General features: G+C 50.3%; 1 protein-coding gene and 1 pseudogene across 1 annotated transcript; both read right to left on the bottom strand.

Moving 5' to 3' along the window:
* Positions 1-1,149: 1,149 nt before the first annotated feature.
* ATP6V1G3 (ATPase H+ transporting V1 subunit G3) lies at positions 1,150-14,432 on the bottom strand. The gene is made up of 3 exons (XM_036277747.1): positions 14,351-14,432; positions 6,045-6,145; positions 1,150-1,323 (listed from the first exon to the last, which is right to left on the bottom strand). Exons 1-3 carry the CDS (start codon positions 14,430-14,432, stop codon positions 1,150-1,152), a joined length of 357 nt encoding a protein of 118 aa, XP_036133640.1.
* A 1,138-nt stretch (positions 14,433-15,570) lies between these two features.
* LOC118640769 lies at positions 15,571-15,949 on the bottom strand (annotated as a pseudogene).
* Positions 15,950-27,964: the final 12,015 nt, after the last annotated feature.

Here is a 27,964-nt window from a genome sequence, read left to right on the forward strand (position 1 = left end):
GGGGACAAACTGCAACCGAGGTACATGCCCTTAGCGGGAACCGAACCCGGGTCTCTCCAGACCGAAGGCGGACGCTCTAACCGCTGAGCCAAACTGGCCAGGGCCCGTCTTTCTCTTTCTATCTATGAAGTTCTTAGGGTGCTTCTTGAACTGGTAGCATCTTACCGGCTTCCTCGTTGATTAATGAGTTAAATAAAATCCTTGATATCTGTTTGCTTTCTATCTGCATGAGAGCCATGATTATATCCTCCTTGAGAAATGATTTTTTAATGACTACAACTGAGAACATATTTTCTAACTTGATGAAAAGGGGAAGACATTTAAAAAACAACAACAACAGAAAACCTCACACCCACCAAAAGTAGTTGGGTCCCTGTTTTTGTCAAGTGTCAAAAACCGTGTTACTCTGCTTTCTTGACTTACTCCAAGTTCAAGGACAAGGTCATGGCTGTCACCAGGAAAGACATAACAATGTGTTGTCCGTTTGCTTTTGAACAGCGCTAATGTGTGAATTACGCCATATTAAAATCTGTAGATGGCTAGTACATTGAAGATTCCCCTTTCAAATTTCTTTCTTTCCTTTTTTTTTTAAATCCTTACCTGAGGATATTTTTCCATTTATTTTCAGATAGACTGGGAGGGAGGGAAGGAGAAAGGAGGAGAGAGAGAGAAACATCAAAGTGAGAGAGAAACATCGACTGGTTGCCTCCTGCACAACCCCAACCAGGGCCAGGGACCCAAATGCAACCGAGGTACATGCCCTTGACTGGAATCGAACCCTAGACTCATTGGTTTGCGGGCCGACGCTCTAACCACTAAGCAAAACTGGCCAGGACCCTTTCAAATTTCTTTTTTTAAAATTAAAAAGATTTTTTTCTTTATTGATTTTAGAGAGAGCAGAAGAGAGAGATAGAAACATGGATGAGAGAGAACATCGACTGGCCGCCTCCTGCACGCCCCCCACTGGGGATCAGGCCCACAGCCTGGGCATGTGCCCTGACCGGGAATTGAACTGGCGACCCCTTGGTGCAGGGTCGATGCTCAACCACTGAGCCACACCGGTCGGAGTCAAATTTCTTAATCTAAACATGAAGCCATGAGCACCCAGGTGGCATTTGTGACCTGTTTATTGAACAACAGGTCACGCGTTTAGTTGGTGGCTCTGTAGTTCGCGTGGATTTCTGGTTTCACGTCACAGACCGTGTTCAGCAGCTGTGATAACATGCTCTCCATGTATTTACTGTAGTTGGCCCTCAGGTCTTTAATCTTCTCCAGCGTCTGCTCTTCCATTTCTTCGGAGAGGTCGCTCTGAGAGCCCATCACCTACGGAAGTAAACAGAGTTCCCTGCGCTCAGCACCGCATCGACCCGGAACGTGTGTACAAGCTACACCGGTGTGGACCCACTTACCTTGATTGTTCTGTGGTGTACACAGTACATGTTGTTTCTCGAGAATTCTCTGAGAAGGGGAGGATCACCGATCACAGGAGTGGGATGGATCAGCTTTCCTAGAAAAGGGGGGCTGGCCAGGGCAGGTCACTGCTTTGGGGCTGACCTCCACAGGGGCGACTGAACACAGGTCACAAGCGGGACGCTGTGCCTGGACGGTTCTCATCACCTCGCTGGCTTCTAATAGTTTCTTAAACTACTTATCATAGTGTCTGTGTCGCTGCCGCTCACCTTCTAAAGGACACGTCCGCGAAAGACAGCGAAAGACCACGCGGAGTCCACTTCTGCTGGTGTTTAAAGGGACAAATAACTGGTTGGGCAGTTTTATTTATTTATTTATTTATTTTATTATTATTATTTTTTATCCTCACCCAAGGACATTTTTCCAATTTTTGTTCAGATAGAGCGGGAGGGAGAGAGAGGAAGAGAGAGAGAGAGAAACATCGATGTGAAGGGACACATCGAGTGGCTGCCACCCGCACGACCAACCAGGGCCGGGGACAAACTGCAACCGAGGTACATGCCCTTAGCGGGAACCGAAGCCGGGTCTCTCAGGACCGCAGGCCGACGCTCTAACCGCTGAGCCAAACCGGCCAGGGCAGGTTGGGCAGTTTTAAAAACACTTACTCTGAACTGATTAAATCTTGTTTTTCAGGAAGATAAAACCACAATGTGCCCAGGAAGAGACATTTACATATACAAATATGTTTTGTTGGGTCGTGAATATCATCTTGAAAATTTTAGTTTAACCTGGATTTCTTTCAAACTGAAACACACTTGGCATTTAGTTTCAGTACAATTTTGGACACCGTTGAATATATCTTTTATTTTTTATTTTTTATCCTCACCCGAGGACATATTTCCATTTTCTGTTCAGATAGAGCGGGAGGGAGAGAGAGGAAGAGAGAGAGAGAGAGAGAAACATCAACATGAAAGGGACACATCGAGTGGCTGCCTCCTGCATGACCCCAGCTGGGGCCGGGGACAAACTGCAACCGAGGTACGTGCCCTTAGGGGGAACTGAACCCGGGTCTCCCTGGGCCGCAGGCTGACGCCCTAACCGCTGAGCCAAACCAGCCAGGGCCAACTCGACCTTCCTTAAACATGGCATTGTTCGGGCAACCCAGCTCTTTTTTGCTTGCTCGTGTTTAGGGAAGTAAGCATCTAATTTAATCCACTAATGATGGGCACCCACCTCAGAGTGAAATCAAATGCAGCAGAGACTAAGGGGTCTCATTCTGTTTCTCATCCAGCCCAGCTAACGGGGCTTCCAAGGGCAAAGAAAACGTTTTCAGGAGATACGACTCCTAAGATAGCAATACAAAAATCATTGCATTGTTATTTTTATGTTAAACGAAGTCTTTGAAATCTGGTACGTGGTTAAGCTGATAGAACATCTCCATGGGGACCAGTGCGGGCTCTAGTGTCCAGTGAGGGCATAGGATGTGGTCTCCCGTCTTGACGGTGTGAGTCTAGGGGAGAGGATGCCAGCTGCTCGTATTGCTACACTGTCAATGTGCTAGGTTCAGACAATAGGATCATTTCCTGAAGATACTTATTAAAAAGGTGGTGCTCAGCAAGCGTTGGTGATCATTAGGATGTTCGCTGCGTGGCTTGCACATTTTAATTTTTATAGTCCGTTTACGCGATCCGGAACGCTGGAATACCCTCAGAAATAACACAGGCTTTTCATGTCTCCTTCTGCATAATTAAATATAATGTTTCTGAGTTCATTCGATGTGCAGGATTGGAGTGTGTAGTGTTTCTGTTCTCAGGGTTTCCCTGGGCAGAATTCCAGACCTTGGCATCTGTAGGTTGCTTTAAGCCAGGTAAGAGTTTAGATTAGTGACCGTAAGCTCCCCGAAGGCCTCAGACACTAACTGGTGCATAGTAGATGCTCGGTACATATTAGTCAGAGTGAAGAGGGTGGGCAGATCTCCAGGTATGACAGAGAACTATCACCTGTGTCCTGTGTTCTTGTTGGCAGAGGTCTGCTGCCTGAATGTTTGGGACACTATATGAATTAGAAGCTGATAATTATGTGACAGGTATTGGTAGCTTTAGCCCAAGGGTGTCATGAAAGGACTTTTCCCTGTAAATTTTCAGAACCTCAAATGTTGAGACTGGTGTGTGGAGCTTTACCGTGTCATGACTGATGGTGTTGGGAAAACAGAGGTTTGGGTCCCTTACGGTGCTCTGTATTCTCACCGTGCGGTCGCTTCAAGGAAGACAAATGCATTCGTGATATGGATTCAGAAAGAAAGACTGAAGAGATAAAATCTTTAGGATGTCCAAGGCAACCATTTTCCAGGTCTGTTTAGATTCACCATTCATCTAACTTTTATTGCATTAACAACAGATTTAGTCCCCCCTCCCCCGGAGTCCAGATTGTAGCAACGTAGTACCTCCTCCTGTAGAAGATACATTGGGGAGAACTGATAGGCAAGAGAGAAGTAAATCTTTGATGCAACAATGTTTGTTGATAGATGATCCACATTGGGATAGCTGATTCTATTGATAAGTCAGGGGGCTTAACCAGACACACACATGAACAAGAGCTTGAAAAAGCAATATCCAGCCTGGCTGGTGTGTCTCAGTGGCTGAGCGTCGACCCTGCACCAAGAGGTCGCCGGTTTGATTCCCAGTCAGGACACATACCCAGGTTGTGGGCCCGATCCCCAGTGGGGGGCGTGCAGGAGGCAGCCAGTCGATGTTCTCTCTCATTGGTGTTCTATCTCTCTCTCTCCCTTCCTCTCTCTAAAATCAATAAAGAAAAAAAATTAAAAAGAAAAAAATTTTAAAAAAAGGTCATAGAAGACACAACACTGATAAGAGGCGGAGAGGTGGCTTCTCGGGCCCCTTCAGACCCCGACTGGCCCTGGGTTAACGACGATGAGGCTGAGCCAAGCAGCGATGTGCCTGACACGTGGGGGTCATGGTGCAGAAAGTAGGTCTGTGCTAATGGTTTTACGACATGCTCGGGGTGGCTGAGGCCTGGGCGCCTTGACCTTTCTCGGGGAGCTTTTGATCAGCTGGCTGTAATATTGGCTTAGAGCTCTAATTAGGAGAGCGAAGAAGAGTTCTAATTACTCTCCATGCAGTGAACAGCACCTTGAACCAGATTCCCACCTTAGGAGGTTCTCCCGGAGATGTGCTATTGCGAGGTTGTGCCCAACCACTTTCTAAAATCATGGTCAGGTTTGTTGTTACTTGGGGGGGGGGGGTAATACCCGTGTCACAAATATCCTACAGAGGATAAGAAAAGCTGATTGGTGTCAGAATGATTGCTTTCTCAGGTCCTGGTCGTCACGGGTATGACAAGACTCACTAGGGAAGGCTGGAAGAAATGCTTAGTTTTTTTTATTTTTTCAATGAGTATGTATTTCTATGGACAGACACTATCCCAGTACTGAGAAAAACAGAGAACAAACAAATAAAAGACCTGCTGTTTGGGTGCTTAGACTCCAGAAGGAAAAGTAGGCAACAGGCAAAAAAAAAAAAAAAAGTAAATATTATACTATTCTGAGGAGTGATGAAAGCTATGACCTAAGTGGAGGAGTTAGTTTATTTTTTTACTGCCCAACACAAATAGAAATTAGGTGATTAGGAAGAGGAGCTAACAATGGAGTAGAATTGAGAGAAAGATGCATGTGTCAGAAAGAGGATTCCAGGGAGCACCTGTCATGTGCAAAGGCCCTGTGGTAGTGGCACGCTTGGGCCCTTTGAGAAAGAACAAGAAGATAGATATGGTTAGAATAGGACAAGTGGAGACATGGGTAGCAGAATATGTTACAAACGACCCTGGCCACTTGGAACGGAAACCATACGGAAACCCCAGAGGACGCTATAGACTTTGCAAGAGGATGTACTCTGGTCATTTGTAAATCTCGAATTTACTGAAGGAAACTTGGTCCCACAGACTCATTCTACAACACTGTAGAACACTTGTTATTGATTCTAGTAGTACACTTGAATAGTTAGAAAATGTTTTCTGAAGTTTTTTTTTTTCTTACAGAAACGTGTTAGTCAATACTTTGTCCTTTGGAGTCACACTTGAAACAACCCCTTGAATTTGTGTATTTGAGAATATAATTTCTAATATATTCTAGGATGAGATAATTGGATTATCTTTATTAATCAACACTTTAAATGCCAAGTCAAAACGCCTTGAAATGCAAGATGAACCATCAGCAATTCAGTGACGTTTAAGATTTAGTTGGACCTTCAGCCTCGGTTGAACTCTGTATCACAGCTCAGACTATTCATGTCTTAGGATTTGTGACTATCTTATGGCTATTTGTATCTTTTTTTTTAATCCTCACTCAAGGACATTTTCCCATTTTTTGTTCAGATAGAGTGGGAGGCAGAGAGAGAAAGAGAGAGAGAAACATCGACGTGAAAGGGACACATCAAGTGGCTGCCACCCGCACGACCAACCAGGGCTGGGGACAAACCGCAACTGAGGTACGTGCCCTTAGCGGGAACCGAACCAGGGTCTCTCTGGACCGCAGGCCGACGCTCTAACCACTGAGCCAAACCGGCCAGGGCTATATCTTATATCTTTGCATAGAAATCCATGCTGGCTTTCTTACTCACCTTGGATTGTTTCATTCGAAACTCCTTATCGGTCTGCATCCTGTACTGGTCAATTTCCACCATGGCCTCCTCCTTGGCCTGTTTGATCCTCTTCACTTTTCCTGAAAGTTCACGGGGTGTGGAAAGAACAATGTTTCCTTGTCATACACATGGCATTTCAAGCTAGGTTTTCAAACATACACGGTGAGGTCTGCCTTCTTTGGGGACGATTTTCCCCCGGAATGGCAAACTTTCCTCTAAAACGCTATGAAGAATTAATTTTTGCCCTGGCCGATTTGGCTCAGTGGTTAGAGCATCGGCCTGCAGTCCAGAGAGACCCAGGTTCAGTTCCCGCTAAGGGCATGTATCTCGGTGGTAATTTGTCCCCGGCCCTGGTTGGGTCGTGTGATGTGTCCCTTTCACAACGATGTTTCTCTCTCTCTCTCTCCCTCCCACTCTATCTGAACAAAAAACAAAAAATGTCCTTGGATGAGGGTAAAACAAAACAAAACAAAAAAGAATTCATTTTTTCCCAATGGGATTCTTTGAACTTGGAAAGAGCAACATCCTTCCCCGCGTGTGTGTCTGACTGTGAGATCTGCCCCTTCCTCTCTGCAGCGACAGCCGCAGGACAGATTTCTGCTGTCACTGACGCGGGAAGACGTTATTTGGTCCAGTTTTCTGTCCTGGTTCGCGGCCAGGCGTCCCTCGGTCCGTGGCCGAGTGCCAGAGCCCCAGACCCGCAGCTCCGACTCTATCAAACAGGCTTACAGTTTTTAAGAGCATTTTATTGGGACTTTTTCCCTTGTCATTCCTCGACTCCGGGACGTCTGACGGAGCTGCAGAGCACATCAAAGTAGAGATATATGTTTTTTCCTCGTCGCTTTCTCTGAGGGGGACTTGCAACTGCTTGTAAAACCAATTGTTTTTACTGGCTAGGGGCTGAGTCCGGTAGCGATCCCGTCCTTTTACGAAGAGCAAAGGTACATGTGTGAGCTCACGCGGCAGGGCCCACGAGCCTTCAGACAGGCGGTGCCTCGGGGGTCATTAGCTGAGCACGTGAGTTTCTGACAACCAGAGGAAGTTTGGGGGGTTAGAGTGCCATTAATTGCTGCTAGCCCCTCCCCCCTCCGACTGCCACCTTCAGGGGGTTAGGTACTAATGCTTTGTGATCGTTAAAAGTTTAAAGAAACTCTGAACTATATTAACATGCTCCCCCCACCCCCCGAATCTATTGTCTTCCGGTCCCACTGAATTGCTTTTTGACATTTTAGCAATTTCTTCTCTCTGGGAATGTCTCTCAAGCTTTTGTTTATCATGTTTGCCGAGGGTGGGTTATCGGGTGTGCAGACTTTGACCTAAATGACTGTTTCTTGAGCAAGGAGCACAGAAGCAGATTGGGATGTGAGCTTTTATCTGTCGGTGAGACACACGTTTTCACGTGTCCGTGTTTCTAAGAACCTTTGTCGCGATGAGTGTAGGGTTTACATCCCTCCTCCTGCGAGGTGTGAGCTACTTTGCTGATCACTGTATAAAATATGGGCTGAAGGTTCTGTATTGAAACACGACTCTTTCAATGTCTATTACTCAGCAACAGGATTCAGTAAACCCCGCTCAGAACAAACCGACCCGTCTTTATTCTCCTTAAAATCCAAGGTCTGGTGGAAGTGAGTGTCTGGAGGGGCAAGGAACACTCACAACAATGCTCATCGTTTTTCCCTCTTAATTCAGCCTCGCGACCCTTTTGCACGCAGAGGTTCCTTTATTCTCTATGGCTCTGTGGCAGCCAGACATGCCCAGCTCATTCCCAGCAGAAACAGACGATGCGTCAGGAGGGAAAATGACTCCTTGATTCCTGCCCATTTTTTACCACCGCTGTCGCTAACCTTAGGACCAAACTATACTTAAGATGTAGCAACATTTTCCTAGTAATGATGGGTGGTAGGGTACATAACTGTTTTATAAACCAGATCACATCAAACATCATCCCTCTCCACCTTGATCCCATGATACATAAATGTGTTGGTTTCAGAGTCACGGCTCCAGCCCATAAAAAAGAAAGTAATAATGGCAGGGAGCACGGCACCCGGACCCCGGGATTCCACGTGGCGGCCGCATATTGGCTCCGTCACACAGCCAGCCTGTCTGTGACCCCAGTGGTGGCACCGGTCACCTGCTGGTTCTCTTTCAATTAAACAGGGGAGGCCCCAGGGCCTTGGGGCTGGCGCAGCGTTTTCTGGCTGGACTCGGAGCTGCCGGGACGAGGGCCTGCAGATGCTACCCCGATAATCCAGTGGGAGAAATGGGGCCCACAGCCCCCCGATCTGCTGAGGTGACACCAAGTGCACACATCACAGCCCCTGGGCTAACCCCTGCCTCGCTGCTCTGTCTGTCTACAGACATGTCCAGACTTTTTTGTTTGTTTGTTTTATTCTCACCCGAGGACATTTTTGCATTTATCTTCAGATAGAGCGGGAGGGAGAGAGGGAGGAAGAGAGAGGAGAGAGAAACATCGACGTGAGAGAGATACATCGACTGCCTGCCACCTACATGACCCAACCAGGGCTGGGGACAAACTGCAACTGAGGTACATGCCCTTCGCGGGAACCGAACCCAGGACTCTCTGGTCCGTGGGCCAACGCTCTAACCGCTGAGCCAAACCAGCCAGGACGAGATGTCCAGACTTTAAAATGAGACCTCTTTCTTCCTAAGCATGAAAAACAAAAGGGGTCCCCCTTCTTCTTTCTCAATACCACACATTAGGGGTGACCCCGTGGGATCAGATTTTATTTATGACAATCAAATATTGGGTCCCAAAGTTCTTACAAGGTCATACAGGTTCCTCGGGCCAAATGTTCTGATTTGGGGCTTAGAGAGCACAGTTATCTCGTGCATCACAGCTTTAAATACTGCTCAAGCAGGTGCCGAGAGCCCTGTAGGCTCATCGATCCATCCGTCATTCCTTCAGCGCTGGGTGAGCACCTGCCGAGCATCATGCGTGGGGCTGGGAGCCAGGCTGCAGACATCCACACGACGGCGTCCCAGCCTCCGCTGGACACAAATACAGTGTCTGCTGGAAACACGTACAGGCTGCTACCGCTTCCAAGCCGTAAAACACGTGGCATTGTGAAAAGTACACAAAATCAACGAGGAAATCAATGGAACGGAAATCTAGATTCTATCTGTTCTGTGAAAAATCTCCACCTTATGCAAACTTCTAAAATTCTAGGCAATCTGTTCTTCCCCCTCCATCCCTACAGGCATGTCTTGTGTTAAGAGAGTAAGTCACAAATATAAATACACAGCCAGGACTGCAGAGTCGGAGAAACATTCCTGAGCAGGGAGCCAGTTACTGAACAGACTCATTAGCCAGGGGGGAAATAAAGGGGGATAGATAGTCTATTTTGGATACTAGAAAAAGAGGCAAGAAGATCCTTTCTAATGTATTTTGGGGGAACTCTTTTGTAAATGGTTCCACCTTAATAAAATCATTCATTTGTAGACACGTGGCCTGTGTCCCGGGGATACATTGAACGTTCGGTAAACCTTAACAGGGTGTGTTCCATGGGGGGCCTGTGGGCGGAAATAAGGAGAGGAAGGTGTTTGGATTGATGTGCAGGTGATTTGTGGGGAAAGGGTTAAAAAAAATCAACTTTGAGCAGGTTAAAACTGAACTGAGCCTGGACAGTGTGGCTCAGTGGTTGAGCGTCAACCCTGAACCAAGAGGTCGCTGGTTCAATTCCCGGTCAGGACACATGCCCAGGTTGTGGGCCCGATCCCCAGGGGGGGGCATGCAGGAGGCGGCCAGGTGATGTTCTCTCTTATCGCTGTTTCTATCTCTCTCTCCTTCTCTCGCTCCCTCTCTCTTCCCCTCTCTCAAATCAATAAAAAAATAATAATACAATAAAAACTATGCGTGGTTGGCATCCCAGAGACCTCCCAGAATAGATTGGATTAACTCTAATAGCCAAAGTGCTCTCTAAGTAGAAAGTGGAAACATTTCCTTAAGTATTCACTTGGCACGAAAGGGTCATTCCACGGGGACCACAGAGAAGACAGTGTCAGGGACCACTGGAGACTCTGACGTGCTTTGGAGCGTCTCCCGGGCACAGGGCGGTTCGGTTCCGCTTCTACCCGGCTGTGAGCATTTAGCCTACAAGCCACCACGCACTTTGTAACTCTGAGTTCAAGAGACGCTGTTTCCTGCAGCTGCCCAGGTAGACAGAGTGTTTGTTTCTGGACAGGCTCAGGTGCACATGTGGGAAAAGTAAAGTGTGGGTTCTCAGGGTGACGTGGAGTCACGAACATTCGAGCATTTGCAAACAGCGTGGGAGCAGAGCGGAGGAGCTGTCCGTCTGCCATGGGTGTGGACGAAAGAAAGACCGTCCTCCCAGCAGGTCAGAGCTGGACGTGAGAGGGTCAGAGATCTCAGAGAATCAATGGCCTTTGTTTCTTCTGTCAATGGGACCTGGACTGTCTGCTACAACTGATCGAATTCTTATCAAAGAGGCGAGGGTGTACCCTGGACCTGGAGCTGCAGGACAGGGTGGAGGCTCCTCTGTGGAAACAGAAACCAACACACCCACTTTTAGGTCCTGGTTAAAGAACACTTTTTAAAGGCAAAAGGTGAACTTGAAGTAAGATCATTTAAAATAGGGCCAACCGCCCCGGCCTGTTTGGCTCAGCAGTTAGAGCGTCGGCCTGCGGTCCAGAGAGACCCGGGTTCAGTTCCCGCTAAGGGCATGTACCTCAGTTGCAGTTTGTCCCCGGCCCTGGTTGGTCGTGCCGGTGGCAGCCACTCGATGTGTCCCTTTCACGTCGATGTTTCTCTCTCTCTCTCTTCCTCTCTCTCCCTCCCACTCTATCTGAACAAAAAAATGGAAAAATGTCCTCGGGTGAGGATAAAAAAAAAAAAACAAATAAATAAAATAGGGCCAACCCACTGAGTTTCCATCCACGTTCAACCAAACAGCACAGCTGTTTTCATATAAACGTGTGTGAGTGTGTTAAATATAATTTGATCCACGGTCGGGGAATAGCAGCAAATATCTGAGTTACCCCATCATCTCATCAGAACAGTCCTCAGCTCTCCAGTCACAGAAGAAGTTGACTCAGAACTTGCAACAGTATTTGTTTTTAAAGAATGAAACTACATTGTTCTATTCCATTCTTCCATTGTTACTACTTATAATAACCTATAAGTAAATATTTTATATATGAAAGTAACTATGTAGCCTGGCCAGTGTGGCTTAGTGATTGAGCGTGGTCACATGCACCAGGAGGTCGCTGGTTCGATTCCCAGTCAGGGCCCATGCCTGGGTTGTGGGCTCGATCCCCAGTGGGGGGCGTGCAGGAGGCGACCAGTCAATGTTCTCTCTGATGTTCTTTCTCATCAATGTTTCTCTCTCCCTCTCCCCCTTCCTCTCTAAAAAATCAATAAAAAAATATTTTAAAAAAATACTAGTCTGTACTCCTCTATCTTAGGTATAGTTTTCTGCTCCTCGAAACATCTTGGCTGTACGTTCATTTCACAAAAAGAAGAGATTAAGGCACAGAGATGCTAACGAACTTACACAAAGACACTTACGTGTAGACAAAGAACCCTTTTAAAAAGGCCGATGATGCTTTTTATACTCCGTGGCCTCACATCCCAGCTTTTCAAACCTGTTTACTCTCTGTTCTTGCCTCCCCCACCCCCCAAAGGTCTCTCTCAGTGGCTGGTGACTGTCTCCGAGGAAGGAGCCGAGTGCTTTGTTTGCAAAGACCTCACAGCCTCCAGGAACCACCCTGCTCATCAGGTCCGTGTCCCCTCAGGCAAAACATTTACACCGGATGGAGCATGTATTATGTAAAAGCTCCGGGAGATCTGAGGCAGGCCTCCTTAATGGGAGTATTAATATTTTTGCAGCATAATATATGAGTACTACCACCTCATTAATCTTGTCCTTTTTAAAAAACTGACTACGATTCGAATTGCTGTGTTCTTTACCTCCCCCTCTCCCTGTCCCCGTCCCTCTCTTTCTTCTTTAAATGGACATTCAGGCGTCAAGCTTCCAAGAGGTTTTCAAATAAAGGGATGTAAGAAAGAGAAAGTGATCATAGACCTTCCGGAACAAAGAAAGCCCCATGGAACCCCAGTCCCTCCCAGCGAGGGCTTCCTGACCCTCGCACGGCGCCCCCTCTCTCTCGTGTCCATTCATGCATTTACGTCACTGGGAGATTCCTCAAGGAAGGGTCTAGGTCTTACCACCAGTGGCTTGGCAATAGGCCCCCCACAAATAAGCACCCAATGAAATGACTGAAATCAAAGCCACTGAGCTGGGAGAGATGGCCCCGAATCCCAGGCACGGCAGCAGTGCTGCTTTGGCCTCAGAGTGTTGGAGAAGTTATAGGGCGGGTGTGGTCAGCGAAGCTGTGACCATGAGCTTCCGCGGCCGATACCCGAGCGAGATAACAGCTCCCTCCCAGGAACCACTGTCCTCCCAGCCTCTGCTCTCCGAGGCACAGGGACAGACGGACATTCCCTGGAACACGGAGTGCAGAGGTGAGTCGTGGGAGGTCCAGAATTTTCCGGAATGTTTCCACGGTTATTTCTACTGCTGGTTGAACCTTTGCTTGAATAATTCCCGAACCAAGACTGAGAAAAAAGGACCCAAGGGCATTAACTTATTGGCAGGGGCAACACACATGCGTGTACAAATAACACAGTGCGCGCGCTCTCGTCCCAAAGAGGGGGAAGGGCGTGTGTCTGGCTTGTATCTGTGGTGGAATCTGAGGCTGGCTCGTTCTAGGGGCTCCCGGTCCGAACAAGTACATGATCCGTAACACCTTTCTTCCCGAGTGACTTTGAAAAAGGAGAAGCGCTTGGTCGGAATCGCTTGCATCGTGTGATGACATTGATTCTGTGTGTGCTCACTGATTGTATCGATTGCCATTGTGTTTCTTCCTAATGAGGAAGCTGGGTTAGCACAACGACTGCGCCTTAAAAATACGATGTCCTGTTCTGGGCGTTTTGAATGTGGTCACAGGCATTTGAATACACAGTAAGGGGGTTTTCTCGTGTGCCCGCCCGCAGGTGCGAGGCTGCTGTTTTCTGCAGAATCTGCTCTCCGCCGCGTTGCAATCATTTGTGTGGTTGCAGAGAGACATTGCGACGTAGGTCAGGTCGGTCTCCTTCCTGCCTCTCCTGGCACCTCCCCAGGGACGCCTCCCCTTGGTCGGCACCCACACGGCCAAGTCCAGGAAATCCTCTCGTCTTAAGAAAGGAGAGTGGTTCACCTGAGGTCCCAACCCCAGGGGCTGAAGTGTGCCTCCCTCCCACCTGCCTGGCACGGGGACAACGGTTCCCATGTCCTGTTGCAAACATTGCAACTGACTCTGTGGGGGCCTCCTCGCCCCGTCCCCACCCTCACCCCGAATGTGACGTGAGCCACGGTTTTAGCCCATGGCCTCTGTCTCGCTGGGTGGCAAAGTCGTGACCCTCGCTGACAGATATGACGTGCGTGGTTGTTAGGACCTTGGCTTGGAACTCGGACCCCATCCAGACCCCGCCTCTGCCGTGTCCCCTCTGTGTGGCCTTGAGCACCTCCTACCTTCTCAAGCATCCCTCCCCCGCTGCGGAAAGGGGTCACGCGGGGGTTAAGTGAGGTGAGCACTGAGCACTGAGCATCGTGCCCGGCACTATAGCTTCTATTTCTTAAAAATTATCACCCTTCTCAAAGGATGGCCTCCCCGTGGCTAAGTACCGACAGCAGGAATGAGCGATTCCTAGTTCACATGGGCGTTGTGACCACGAAAGGGGTGGGGGGTGGGCGTGTATTGAGGAGGTTCTATGGGAAGGACCTAGAGGTGGTACTCGGGAAACACAAAGTCAGGACACACGGAGACAGCGGAGCTGTTTGGAAACGCGGGGAATTCAGAGTCACAGGGACAAGGACTCCGGCAGGTCCTCCAGAAGCAGGCAAGGGCGCGGCCCGTGGGACTTGCTCGGGTCCCCTCGGTCCCCTCGCCGGTGCAGTTGCAGCTAGAGGTCCTTTCACAACATTGCGACACGAGGCCAGGCGCCCAGAGGAAGTTGCAGGGACAGGGGAAGCCTGCATGTCTGCAACTTCTGTGTCCGCAAGCATGTCTCAGCCTCCCGGGAGGATCCGAGCGAGGGAACTTTGTCCCTGTTACAGGGATGGGGAACCTGCCACTGGCCCCAGTCTCACCAGAAGAGTGTCAACACCAGGGTTGGGACGAGTCAGCCTCCTGCTGAGGCGCTTGCTTCCCCTCCCCCTCTGCCATCGGTGACAAAACCCTCCCAGCCAGGCGGAAGGGACACTTACTCTTCTTGGCCTCCTCCAGCTTGTCTTTGGCTCTCCTTTCTGCCTGAAGGAGCTGGTGGATGCCCTGGGACTGGCTGGCCATGGTGCTCTCTCCAAGCCTCTGGGCCTCTGGGGCCTCTGGGAAGGACAAGTCTGTTTACCCTTGCAGAACCCCAGCAACTCAGTGTGTGGTGTCAACAGCCAACTGTAAACACAGTTCTGTATTCCCAAACGGCCGGACAGGACAGAGAGCCGGGCCCCAAGGAGAGCCCAAGGGTGGAATCCGGAAAAACAAGTTGTCAGTGCGGGTGTGGGAGAACGGAACCCAGGCGATGTCAGCTCTCCGGTGTGAACTGAGGACACCTGGCCGAGGGGCTGGGGCCCCGGACAGACCCGAGGAAGCGGTCTTCCCCCTCCCCCCAGGACAGAGTGACCTGCAGCTCTAGCCCTTTCTTTGTTTCTAGTGACTCCGTGATCACTGGGGACACATGTATTTGCCCTTCGCTAGGAAGGAGGTTTGCTGACTGTGCATAGCGATGAGCTGAGGAGCGAGTCTGTCTTGTCCCCGGACCTCCCGTGACAAGATCGGACAGATGGGAGCAACGTCTGGCCCTCTGGCTGTCTATGCTCGAGTCCCAGGGAGCCTTCCGCGTGGTGACTCAACCAGCAATACGGGAAATGCACACTGGAGGCTGGAGGTCCCCCTGACAGCTCAACAGGCACTTACGTTACCCGCTGCTCCCCCTCGGCCTTGTCCTCAGGACGGTAACACCCAGCGTCCTCGGTTTGACTCGATCCGGGAGGGCGTGGACAATCACCAAATGCCATCGATAGTCTCGGAGATTTCTATGGGAAATAAAAGCTGATCCTTGGACCGATGCCGAGACGTTTTCCTCCCCCCTTTGCTTTCTGTAACCGGGGCCGGGTTTAAAGCCACCGGCGAAACCGCCGAGAGCCACGCTGTCTGAGGCGTGAATGAATGACGGTGTTTCCTGAGCGTCCAGAGTCGTCTCCCCCTCCACACCCACCACACAGCCGTCCCGCACCGGCCCCGCGAGTCTCCCCGAAAGGAGCGGCGTTTTCCTACAGGAGCATCTTTCTTTCCCTTGGTACCCCCACCAGCCAGCTGGTAACATTCCATTTCCTTTACTTATTTATTTGTTTTTCCTTTTTTTGGAGGGTGGGCTGAGGGCCTGGAGGCTTTTACTTCTCCACTCATCCAAGGTTGGCGAGTGGATCCACTATGGGGCCACCTTGCTTCTGGCCACGTCTGCCTCCCTCGGCTCCCGCCCGTCTTCCACTGGAGCAGCCGCTGCTCCTGCTCACACCCCTTCACCCGCACCACGTGGTGCCCGCAGTGTTCCCGGTCATGCCACTCATGCTGCAGGCCGGGGAGTTTGGGGAGCTGTCCACTTGCACCTGAGCAGCCGGATGAGGTGGGGGCGCAGTAGTCCGGCCGCTGGACCAGGAGCTGTGCGTCCATGGTCTCCTGCTGTGTAGCCACCATCTCCCGCTCCTTGTGCCCAGGGAAGCCAAAGTCGGGCAGGAAGGTGGGCATCCGCGGGGGTCGGGCTCCCCTGACACATCGCTCAGGTAGCGCCTGGCCAGGTGCGCCCCCATGGCTGCTATCCTCAAAGACCCGGCAGCAGCCAGGTCACCTCGTTTCTTTATGTTTTTTTCTTTACTGATTTTAGAGAGAGAGGAATGGAGAGGAAGAGAGAGATAGAAACATCGATGAGAGAGGACATCGATTGGCCACTTCCTGCATGCCCCCCACTGGGGATCGGGCCCACAACCTGGGCATGTGTGCTGACCGGGAATCAAACTGGTGAACTCTTGGTGCAGGGGTCAGTCAGTGTTCAACCACTGAGCCACACCAGTCGGGCTATTTAATTTTTTAAATCCTCACTCAAATATATATATTTTCCATTTATTTTCAGATAGAGTGTATGTGTGTGTGTGTGAGAGAGAGAGAGAGGGAGAGAAACATCGATGTGAGAGGGACACATTCATTGGGTGCCTCCCACATGATCCACCCAGGGCTGGGGACTGAAACGCAACCAAGGTCCGTGCCCTTGACCGAAATCGAACCCGCGGCTCTTTGGTCTGAAGGCCGATGCTCTAACCACTGAGACTAAGCAGCCAGGGCTAAATTCATTGTGATTGCATCATTACAATAATTCATAGGGCTGGAATAGAGAGCTACCCCTCTGGGTAGACACATTGTAACACTCTGGGTAGATACATTGTAACACTCTAGGTAGACACATTGTAACACTCTGGGTAGACGCATTGTAACACTCTGGTTAGACGCATTGTAACACTCTGGGTAGACACACTGTAACTCGCAGGAGCAGACAGGAAGCAAACCCGAGAGGGGTTCTTCAGGCTCAAGTTCAGGCCTGAAGGAGGCTGGACCCTGAGTGACAGGAGGGCGGAGCTGATGGAGCGTGGTTCCGGGAGGATGGGGGGAGGAAGGGCTGTGAGCTGGTTGTCAGTTACCCAGTACTGTTGTCAGGCCCTTTCAGATTGTCTGTAACTTGGTGTGAACATATCAGTGGCAGGACATTTTAACCCTCTTTCCTTTGGTCTCTCTCTCTTCTCTTTTCATATTAAAACTAAGGTCTTCCTTCTCTTCATTTATTTAATAGAAGAGTTTTCCTACCACCTGTGAACCAAATAACACACTTCTCTCTCACTGGAGTGGTGGAAATCACTCCTGGTTTCTAGTATAATGGGAGGTTAATGTTGATGGTTTCTGTGTCTCTATGTAAGATACATGATCAACGGATACAGTTACTTATTCTCTGATATGATGTTGTCATTATGATGATGATTTTCAAAGATAAGTTGAGTATTCAGTGATACGTTTTACAAAGATTCCAAGCAGTCGAAGAGATTTGGTTTGTTAGACGGGGCGGAGCAGGGGGACACTGACTTTGTCACAGAGGAGCTGTGTCGGGGTCAGTACAGGGTATACCAGCTCCCTGCTCCTTGATCCTCTTTTCGAAACATGTTCATATTTATTTCATATTACTGCAAAAATGCAACAACAAAAAATAGTTCCTAAAAATGACGAAATCTTACCAACCAAATCGGTGGTGCCCTTGGGAAAAGTTCCCGTTTTTCGACGGTAAAGGCTGACATGGGACTACCTCTGATGTTTGCTTATACTTAACTTGAAAAAAAAAAAAAAAGGAACGTTGACTGTTTTGAATAGCTATAATTATATGTTTAGCCAGTGTTCACTATTTTTTTTTTTTTTTTTGGTTTCTCTTTTTTGAAGTTTCGTTTCTACTCAGACTTCCTCTTCTCTTTCATTCTGTCATCGCCTCTGGACGGTTCAGACACCCCTCGATTCTTCCTCTTTTGCCCGGGTTGGTTTAGCCCTTGAATCTGAATAATAGCAAACAGTTGATGAATTCCAGGTTCCCAAGGCCTGAAGCTTCCGGGTATTTTAAAACTGTAAACGTCAGTCTTTGAGGACAACCTGAGGACCCGGCGGTGCTGCCAAGAGCAAGCATCATTGAAGAGGTATCCCTGAGCAGTGATCCATGAATCCAATACGAGTCAGTTATTGATCGTGTCCACTTTCTGTTTTCTCATCTGGATCCCTCGCTCCAGGGAAGTCGCCCACCCTCGGAGTGTTCTCTCCTCTCTCTCCTTCCCGCAGGTCACTGTACTGTCATCTCCTCGCCAACCCCAGACACCTTCCTCCACACACTTATTCAGACTCTCCTTCTGCCCGGAACGGTGTTCTCTGGTTTGCCTGGAAAACAATGCCTGCGCCGAAGGATGGAACTTTCTAGATCCTCCCCGAGCTCCTCGATTCTTCTTCATCGAGCACCTGCTGACACCTGTTGGGGGGCATTTCCCCAGCCCCTCACTCCCCTTTTCTCTCCTAGGCTCTGCAGCTTTGGGGGGCCCATGGCACCCTGCAGACCGGGGCACCGGATGTTTCTACGCTGAAGCTGGTCTCTCAGGTGAAGCTCTGTGAGAGCCCGGAGCGGGGGTTCGGCTCTTCCAAGCTGTCATTTTGGGACCAGGCCTCTCCCGTCAGAGGACCGGGCGTGTGTGGAGCGGTCAGCAGGGTGGACGGTAGGAAAGATGGAAATGGTCTCATTGCCGACGGCAGCCGCTTGGAGCGGAGGGACGGCGTCCTCGCCACTGGGAGAGGCGGCAAACTGTGTCCCAATCGATTGTCCCGTGTCTGCCCCCAGGATTAGCTCAGATAGACCTTCCCATTCCCATTTCCATTTCCTGAAGACTGTCACTTCTGCCTGCTGTTGTTCATTCGGTGCCTGTAACACCCGACCCAGAGCCTAAAGACCTGTGCTCGCCTCCCTGGGGGTCCAGGCTGCCCGGGATGGCGGCCCGAGGACGGGGACCTCGGCGCAGTTCCAAACGGAGAAGAAATATCGGGCTGTCCAAGGGGTGACTAGATGCCACCTGAACAGACTGTACCTCCTCATCACTTCCGTTGCAGGGAGATGTGTCACTTTAGGGCTCAACTCTGTGTTTCCTTTGCAGTATTTACCGCCTTCCCCATCCCCGGTGGAGATGACTGTCCTCTTGGGATGGGTTTTGTGGACGGTCTGGGCAGTTCTGGTGGGAGGAGGTGGCCCTGAGGTGGCTGAGTGATGGTTCAACCCCCTCTGCTCTTGGTACGATGAGTTCCACTGAAGTACACCGGTGGGTGTCTGTTCGAAGGACAGGAGAGCTAGGCCTCGGTGCTCTAGGTTGTCTGGGGAGGTCGACAAGGTCACCTCCACTCCGTCACTCCGGCTGCACCGCCCGGAAGGACACCACATACCTCGAAGGGCACCGAGCATTCTTGGTCTCTCTTCTCCTCTCCAGCTGTTCCCTGTCCGTCTATGTCTTGGGTTCCTTCCTATTTTCTACTTTGTACATTTTAAAGTTGCGCAGGATTCTGTCTTCGGGCCACTTCTGTTTTTTGTCCTTCATCACTCCCTGGGTGATCCCCTCCTGGCACAGGAGGGTGTAGGGCGAGTTCATACAGGGGCCCCCAGACCAGGAGCCTGGGGCCGAGCCCCCCCACCTTGTCACCAGTGAGTTGGGAGACCTCGGGAAGTTACTGAGTCTCGTCTATAAAATGCTGTGGTGGAATAGCACCTGGTCGTGAATATGCATGAAGATTAAACTGGATCAAGTATGAAGTTACCTCCGCCTTTGTCTGTTGTAGAAAGCATCAGGGATAAGACATAAAAGATGCCTTCTGTGTTTTGTTTTTTAAATCTTAACCTGAGGATATTTTTCTATTTATCTTCAGATAGAATGGGACGGGGAGAGAGAGAGAGAGAGAAACATTGACATGAGAGAGACACATCAATTGGTTGCCTTCTGCACAACCCCGACCAGGGGCAACCGAGGTACATGCCCTTGACTGGAATCAAACCTGCAACTCTTTGGTCCACAGGCCAATGCTCTAACCACTGAGCCAAACTGGCCAGGGCGAAGCATGCCCTTTGTAATGACCGCCACATAGAATGCTCCAAATCAATGGTGTTATCTGTGCCAGCCACTGGCGTGGTGAGGGCAAAGGCAATCCTGCTGGTCATCCCGGGGTCAGCATGAGGCATTTCAGGTCCTCAGGTCCGTGGCTGGCCCCTGTCAGGGTGTGCATGAAACACCTCTCAGGAGCTCTGTGAACTTGGGTTTCCTGGAATTTGCTTATTAAAAAAAAAATTGTGTGTACGAATCCCATGCATCCTGCGGTCTGGGCACCATCCACGCCGACCGAAGGACACCCGAGGAAGAAGAATGTGGGCCTCCGGCATCTGTGGCTCTGGGGAATCGGGAATCCTGATGACAAATAGGCGGTGGGACAGCGAGGGAGTGGCCCTGGTGGCCTGAGATGTTGGCTTATGACACTGGGCTGTCCATCCATGACCGTCACACGTGCCGTCGGATTTGCTTGGTTTTGCAGAGACTGATGGAACATCAAGTCACTCAGAGTTCGATTTCATTTTCTATATATTTCAGTTTTTTGAGAATTTCTTTTCTTTAGATTGAGTGTATTGGGGTGACCTTGGTTAATGACGTTATATAGGTTCCAGGTGTGCAGTTCTGGCTCACCTGCCTGTTGTGTGTTCGCCACCACAGTCAAGTCTCCTTCCATCACCATTCACCCCCCAACAACCTCTGCCACCTCCCCACCCCCCTTCCTTCTGGTAGTCCCCACAATGTTGTCTGATCTACGAGTTGATTTATTTTTTGCTTGATCACTTCTATTTTTCTCTCAGCTGCCCAGCCCCCCCGCCCCCCTCCGATAGCTGTCGGTCTGTTCTCTGCATCTATGAGTCTGATTGTATTTTGCTTGTTAGTTCATTTTGTTCATTAGATTCCACATAGAAGAGAAATCCTATGGTACTTGTCTTTCTCTGACGGGCTTATTTCACTCAGCACAATGTTCTCCAGGTCCCTCCATGCTGTCCCAAAGGGTAAGGTTTCCTCTTTCTCATGACTGAGTAGTACTCCACTGCGTAGATGTACCACAGCTTTTTTTTTATTCACTCATCTACTGATGGGCACTTGGGCTGCTTCCAGATCTTGGCTGTTGTAAATAGTGCTGCTATGAACATAGGGGTGCACATATTTCTTCGAGTTAGAGTTCCAGGTTTCTTCAGATGTATTCCCACAAATGGAATCGCTGGGTCATAAGGCAGGTCCATTGTTCATTTTGGGGGCTTTTGTTTTAATGTCCATGTAATGGAAGTTGGTTGAGACTTTACCATTGATCTTTCCAAGCAAGGGAAAAGAAATGCTATAAAAATGCAATGTCTATTGGACATGTTTTGGATCAGGCTAGCGGTTATAGGAGCAGCACTGTGTGTAGATGACGTGAACTCTGTAAATGTTACAGTGCTGCTTACTGGTCACTGCCATGGTCTTGGGAGCGGAGAGGGACATGTGCTCATGGAGCATGAACACCGATCTGTACCTTTTGACACCGTGCCAAGCACTCCCATGAGTATCGCCTCGGTTGAATCTCACCGCCACATCGTGAACTAGGCAGACAAGCGTGCCCATTTCATCGACGAGGAAACTGAGATTCGGAGAATGCAGGTCATTTGCTCAAGTCATTTGGCTCCTGAAAGGTCCAATTAGGAAAGAAATTTGCCATTTACTCTGACTCTTAATATTCCTTCTACCTAATATTCTATCTTACTGTTGAGAGATTTAGAAATAAGTCATTATTGGGGGGGAAAGACCAAGAACTCTGCAGCTACATTGGATTTTTAGATGCTGCAGGGGGTAGTTGGAGAAAGTCAGTGTGTCTACATTTTTGTGGCTGTCAGCAGCCACAGGGGTTCATTTCTCCTCCCCCGTTGCCACACTGACAAGGAAGCAGTGGGGGTCTTGAGATGGGATCTGATAACACACAGCCTCCGATGTGATCGATGGGATCAAGAGCCCCAAATGCTGGAGCCAGGGTTAAGGCATTGGTGGGGCTGTCCCTGGGGGCCCCAATGTCCCTGGCTGGGGTAAAAACGGCTCCGGGGGGATCTAGGACATCACAAGCCTGGAGAAGAGGGTGAGGGTGTTTCCCAGCTCCTCTGATGGAGAACTGAGACTGCTTTGCACACCACCCGCCCATGACTTCTCTTACTAGAAATTCTTATCTGGGAGGTGAAGAGGGGGTGGTGTTCCTCTTCCCCTCCGCCCTACCCCCAGGCTGTTCTCGGGTGAGCTATTTAAAAAACTCAAAGACTGCCCTAAATGTTCCTTTACCCAGTTCCTCCTTGCTGGGTAAATGGGAGAGGGAAAGAAGGGACAGCTCTCGAGTTACCCACGGGTGACCCTGGAGAGTGTTCAAGAACCTCAAGGACAGGGAGGTAAGGTATCAGAGCGACAGTGCCGAGAACCAGACGGAGAGGAAAGGTTGCGTCATGCATCCTCTGTCCTGGGGTAGGTGCCGTTCTCATGCCCTCCGTCTGGGTTCTGGGGCGTGCCCAGCTCTTCAACGTGGGCGCCCGAGGTGGCGTCTTCCCTGAGCCAAAGCAGCAGCTGACCACAGTGGACATCAGAGAGCACTGGTGCAAGGGGGTGTGGAGAGATGTTTGGGAGCCTTCCCGAACCTCCAGGGCTCGAAAGATCCCTGTGTCAGGAATTCACTCGGAAGGAATGGCCGGTGGGAAGACAGTCTGAGGCCGGAGGGACCGCACTCCCAAGCGGAAGGAAACGGGTAGTAGCAGGGGAAGCAGGGACAAGGGGCCTGGCGCTGTGGAACCGAGGCTCGGGGTGAGAGATGAGTGGCTGGGGAGGGCGGAGCTCATCTGCATAATAGGTTCCCATTCCCATCGACTGTAGGCAGAACTCAGCGAGCACGCGTGGGCTCCTTCCAAAGTCCAGACAGATGATATGCGAGCGTGATTGTTCAGAACTGAGTGTATCTGTGTAAGCCAAACCCACTCACCCAATCTGCAAGGTATGTCATTTTAAAACCTGACATGGATCAATGTCAAGCATAAAGCAAAAATGTCCAGACTGTGGAGCCTTCTTACCCAATGGCAGCCACCTGCCAGACCGGCCCGCTGGGGCCGTGAGCCGTGGGCCAGTGCCAAGCAGGAAGGTGCTACAAATGCAACTACGTGCCAGATTTCGAAAACAGAGCATGCATCACAATTATAAGATGATCCTATGCATTATCTGTTATCATTGCATATTGAAATAATATTTTGGATGTTCTGGGTGAGATAAAATGTGGAAGAATTAATTTAATCCTTCTCTTTACTTTTTGTTATATTTTATTTTTTTTTTATTATCCTCACCCAAGGACATTTTTGCATTTATCTTCAGATAGAGCGGGAGGGAGAGGGGAAGGAATATATAGAGAGAGAAACATCGATGTGAGAGAGACACATCGAGTGGCTGCCACTCGCACAACCCCAACCAGGGCCGGGGACGAACTGCAACCAAGGGACGTGCCCTTAGCGGGAACCGACCATCAGCAAAAATACTCCGGTTGCATATGTGTGGCTATGACTGTTGACTGGAAACACAGAAACATGTCCCTACTTAACACTTTGGGTGGGGTTTACCTCTGACTTGCAACCATGTTTCAACTTAAAAAAAAAGGAAATAAAGAAAACAAAACTATGATGAAAGCATTTTGTAACAGTTCGCACTCGTGTGTGGACATTTGGTGCCGGCCACACACAAGCACATGGATTTGTTATAGCTGGATAGACGGATGCCAATGAAGCTAGATAAATAGATTGTGAAGGATAATAGCTAAGTCTTCTGTATCTAAGATATTCTTCTAAGTGCTCTTCATGTGTCAAATCGCTTCATTTTCACAACTCGGTTCCTTTACAGTTGAGGAGTCGGAGATACAGAGAAGTTAATTAAGTCCCCCAAGGGTGCACAGCAAATCAAGGGCAGAACTAGACTCAGGAGCAGCACTGTCCGGTGCACATGCAACAGCCACTCATGTAATCCTGAGCTTTCTAACACTCACCTTCTGAAAAGTAAAGAGCCCTGGCCGGTTTGGCTCAGCGGTTAGAGCATCAGCCTGCAAACCAGAGACCCGGGTTCGGTTCCCGCTAAGGGCACGTACCTCGGTTGCAGTTTGTTCCCGGTCCCGGTTGGGGTCGTGTGGGTGGCAGCGTTGATGTGTCTCTCTCTCCCCCTCCCGCTCTATCGGAAGATAAATGTAAAAATGTCCTGGGGTGAGGATCGAAAAAAAAAAGAGAGAAGCAGGACATAGAAGAAGGCGCTGGGTGTGATCTCAGGGACAACAGGGTGTATGTTATTCAGAAGTTCTTGCACCAGCCGGACTCTGACCAGTCGGACTCTGGCCACAGAGCCCTGGGTGGTGAGCAGAAGGGCTTGAAGGAGGACACTCTTTTTTTTTTTTTTCTTTATTGATTTAGAAAGAGAGGAAGTGAGAAAGAGAGAGAGAAACATCGATGAGAGAGAACATCGTCTGGCCGCCTCCTGCATGCCCCCCACTGGGGATGGGCCCACAACCTGGGCATGTGCCCTGACCGGGAATCGAACCGGCGACCTCTTGGTGCAGGGTCGACGCTCAACCACTGAGCCACGCCGGCTGGGCGGGACCCTCTTTTACAAACTACCTATCATCGTCCCAACGCCTTTTTGGGGGGGACTGATTCTAACTTCTGGCTCCATCATTTGAAATGAACATGATGGGTAGAGAAAGTACAGCGAAAATGATCGAAAGGTCAGAAGATGGAATGTCTGAGAACAGAGCATTTTAAACACAGTTTTTACCCCTTAAAAAAATAAGCCCAGAGTTTTTAAGCTGGAAAAGGGGAGGAAATGACAAAGGAGGCGGAGTCAGCACCTCCTGAGGCAGACAGGTGCCGATGGTCTGGGTTGGTCCCTGCCTGAGCCCGGCAGACTGCTTTTAGCCTCGTGCTGTTGAGATTCATGTCACGTGTCCGACGGTTTTGGAGGAAGAGGGCCATGGATGCCCTTCTGCCTGCCCACTGCGCCCTGGCATCTCTCTGCGATGCGGCTCAGCCCTCTGTGTGATGTTCCACGTACCGGTGGGTCCCTCCAGACCTCTCGGGACAGGGGCCCAAGGCTCCTTTGTCTCTGCCATCCAGGACCTGCAGAGGGGACGGAAGAGCTAGCCACAGAGGAATAGGACCCGGACTAGGGTTGGAGGCGGGAGAGAGAATAAAAACTGTTTATCAAAACAGCTGAGCTGTCTGTACCTAGTGTGGCCCTCTTACTACATCTTTGCACTGCATTTAAAACAAGATTTTTTAAAAATGGCCAATCTCACATATTGTATTAAACACAGACCGGCCATGCAGGTCACGGTTGTTGGCGGCTGCGACGCAGAAGCGTGTGCATTTCGAGAGGGGTCTTTGGAGTGAAATTCCCGCTAGCCTAGGTACTGGCATTGATACATCACCGAGACTTCCCACAATGCTACTGGGACTTGGTGAGGGGTCACGTGTGGTCCTTTAGCACCCATAGCTCCAGGACGGGGACTCAGTCGATCTCTGTTAACGTGTCTTATTGGGAGAGAAGAGGGGAGGGGAGACGAAGGAGAAAGCGCACTTGAAATAGTCAACAGGGAAGTTTCTGGACGTACACTCGTCTTCCCAATAGGTTAACCTGTGCCAGAGCCCTCCATGGGGCACCAAAGGGCACAGGCAAACTGTCCACAGCCACGCACAGGCGCTCGGGGCGTCCTGGGTGTGGCCCCCGTGTTCATGGCATTGAGGGCTTCCTGTTAAGAAAAAGGAAGAGTCGAAATGAGTGTGTGTGAGTGTGTGTGTGAGAGAGAGAGCGTTTCGATGTGTGATTCCGGGTTTGAGCGGGGAGGTTGGGTGCCCGTCTGTCCCCTGGGAACCAGCCCGGGACGTTTCCAAGGTGCCCACTGTGACTCTGTTCCTTCGGGCCTGGGCGTGATTGACGTTAATGACCTGTTTGGTTTTACCCCGTGTTTCTGGGCTACCCCATCTGTTTTTAATCTCTGCATTACAAAAGCAATATTGAGTCCGTGAAGAAAATGTGGAAAATACAGAAGACAGGGGAAAGAAAATAGAACCGGCTCCGAATCCCGTCGCCCCTCCGTAGCCACGGCCGACACTCTGTTGTGTCCCCTTCCGAGCCTTTTACAGAACCGGGTGCCGCCCGCCCCACAGTGTGTGGGACCCTCTCCTCCTGTCGCCTTCGCTCCGTTCCCGTCACTGGGCGCGGCTCCGTCCTCAGCAGGACCCGGCCTCCTCCCAGCGGCCTGGTGGGCCAGGTGGCCTCTCTCAGGGAGTCCCCAGTCTCCTCAGGACTCCCCGATCCTTCCATGTCACCTCTTTGCTTATCCATTCGAATCCTCTTGTTTTGTAAGTGCCCAGTGAAGTCTTCAACTTCAAAACCCGAACTACCTTCCGTCCCAGGTGAAACGTTGTCGGAGGAAGACTAGCACCTGGCCTGAGCTCTCCCCGCGTCCCTCGGACAAATGAGGTGCTCACTCCTCCATCTCTGTGGCTGTCCCTTTGCCGTCGGGCCCGCCGTCAGATGTCACTAAGCTCGGAGGAAGTACCTGCCCTGGGCCCCCCGCACCGCGCAGGTGACGGGCCCTCGTCTCTGTTTCCTTTGAGCCTGTGGGCTCCAGGCCCCACGGAGTTGTCACAGAGTAAATGCTCAGTAAGTACTTTCTAAATGAAAATACATGGAAAAAAGTACTTTTCCCTTTTTCCCCAGTTCACAGAGGTCTTTTACCTACATTGTCCTGTTTGACTCTTTAAACACAAATCTCTGCCCGGCCGGTGCGGCTCAGTGGTTGAGAGTCGACCCTGCACCAAGAGGTCACCAGTTCGATTCCCGGTCAGGGCACATGCCCAGGTTGTGGGCCTGATCCCCAGGGGGGGCATGCAGGAGGCGGCCAATCGATGTTCTCTCTCATCGATGTTTCCATCTCTCTCTCCCTCTCTAAAATTAATAAAGAATAAAATATTCTGTGACATTGGTTTGGTGGCAGTACTTGGGCTATGTTATGTGTCTTTGAGCCTCTCTGGGCCAGGTCACGCCGTGAGAGGGGGAGGCAGACACTCGGCATTACCCCTGACCTATACACTTCTCACCCTTCCTTCCTTCGGACGCAGTTCTAGAAGCAGGAGAGTCGGCCCTGGAGGACACGGATGCTGTGGTCGCACATGCCCTGGGGACGCATGATGCTTCTGTTAAGTACCCAGACGTTATCTTAAGATGATTCTACAGTGTCTGCAAATTTAGCATTTTGCTCCATTAACATCTGCTTCGACATTGTCTTTCTTCAACAACTTACTGGTTGGGCCTCTGACAGCACACTCGTTATTGGACGGCGTGAGTTCGGGGACTTGAGGGACAGTCCCAGGATGGCCAGGGCCGGGGTGGATATCCGACTCCTTCGATCAGGACTTCCTTTCATGAGGATTTCAACTGGTTCGGGTAGAACATGCCGTGGATGCCAACGGCCTCAGGGCTGCAGAGACGTGGCAGAACCCGGTTCTGCGTGTGGCTCGCGCGGCGTGGGCTGGCCGGGCAGCGTTCCCCCTCTGTCCGTCGTAGCTCCTCCGAGATCGGCTGCTGGATCTGCCTCCAGATGGTGCGGCCGGAGAAGGTCACCCAGAATCATGCACTGGCTGGGAAGCCTGCCACCCGCAAGTCACACGTCACCCCCATCAGATTGGGCCGAGCAAGTCATGGTACAACTATTCGGGTCTCGTAGGAAAGAAAACCACATCGTTAAACCAGATGGTGGTTCTCAGGGTTCATGGCTGGGTTACCTGGCCGTGGTTGGAGACCCAGCTGCCGGTATCTGGACCTCTGACAGCTCCAGGTTTAATGAGCCGAGGCCAGGACCCCAGGTCAGGGAGGCCTGCTGAGGACGGAGAACCCGGCAAGAGGCAGAGCTGGATAAGTTCAAATTCCTGGCGCATAACAAAATAGGTGGTGGAGGCAGACCATGGGGCATCTAGAACGAGCATCTAGAACGAGCTGCCTACACTTGGATCCTTGTCCACGTGATACTTGTTCAGATGTTCATTCTTATAGACGTGGGATGTCTAGGGTCTTTATAGCCCTCTCCAGTGTAGGTTTACTTCCTCACCTCCAAGAACTTCAAACGAAGCAGATGCTGATGCTTTTCAAATG

This window comes from Molossus molossus, unplaced genomic scaffold (assembly GCF_014108415.1).
Source record: "Molossus molossus isolate mMolMol1 unplaced genomic scaffold, mMolMol1.p scaffold_m16_p_23, whole genome shotgun sequence".
Taxonomy (NCBI): domain Eukaryota; kingdom Metazoa; phylum Chordata; class Mammalia; order Chiroptera; family Molossidae; genus Molossus; species Molossus molossus.

What these genes read in the sequence shown, in the direction of transcription:
- ATP6V1G3 (XM_036277747.1), bottom strand. Translation starts at nt 14,432, where the DNA reads ATGGCCAGCCAGTCCCAGGGCATCCACCAGCTCCTTCAGGCAGAAAGG. An exon ending in GCTGGAGGAGGCCAAGAAGA is followed by an intron (nt 6,146 to 14,350) that starts GTAAGTGTCCCT and finishes GTGAACTTTCAG; the next exon opens with GAAAAGTGAAGAGGATCAAA. An exon ending in TTCGAATGAAACAATCCAAG is followed by an intron (nt 1,324 to 6,044) that starts GTGAGTAAGAAA and finishes TTACTTCCGTAG; the next exon opens with GTGATGGGCTCTCAGAGCGA.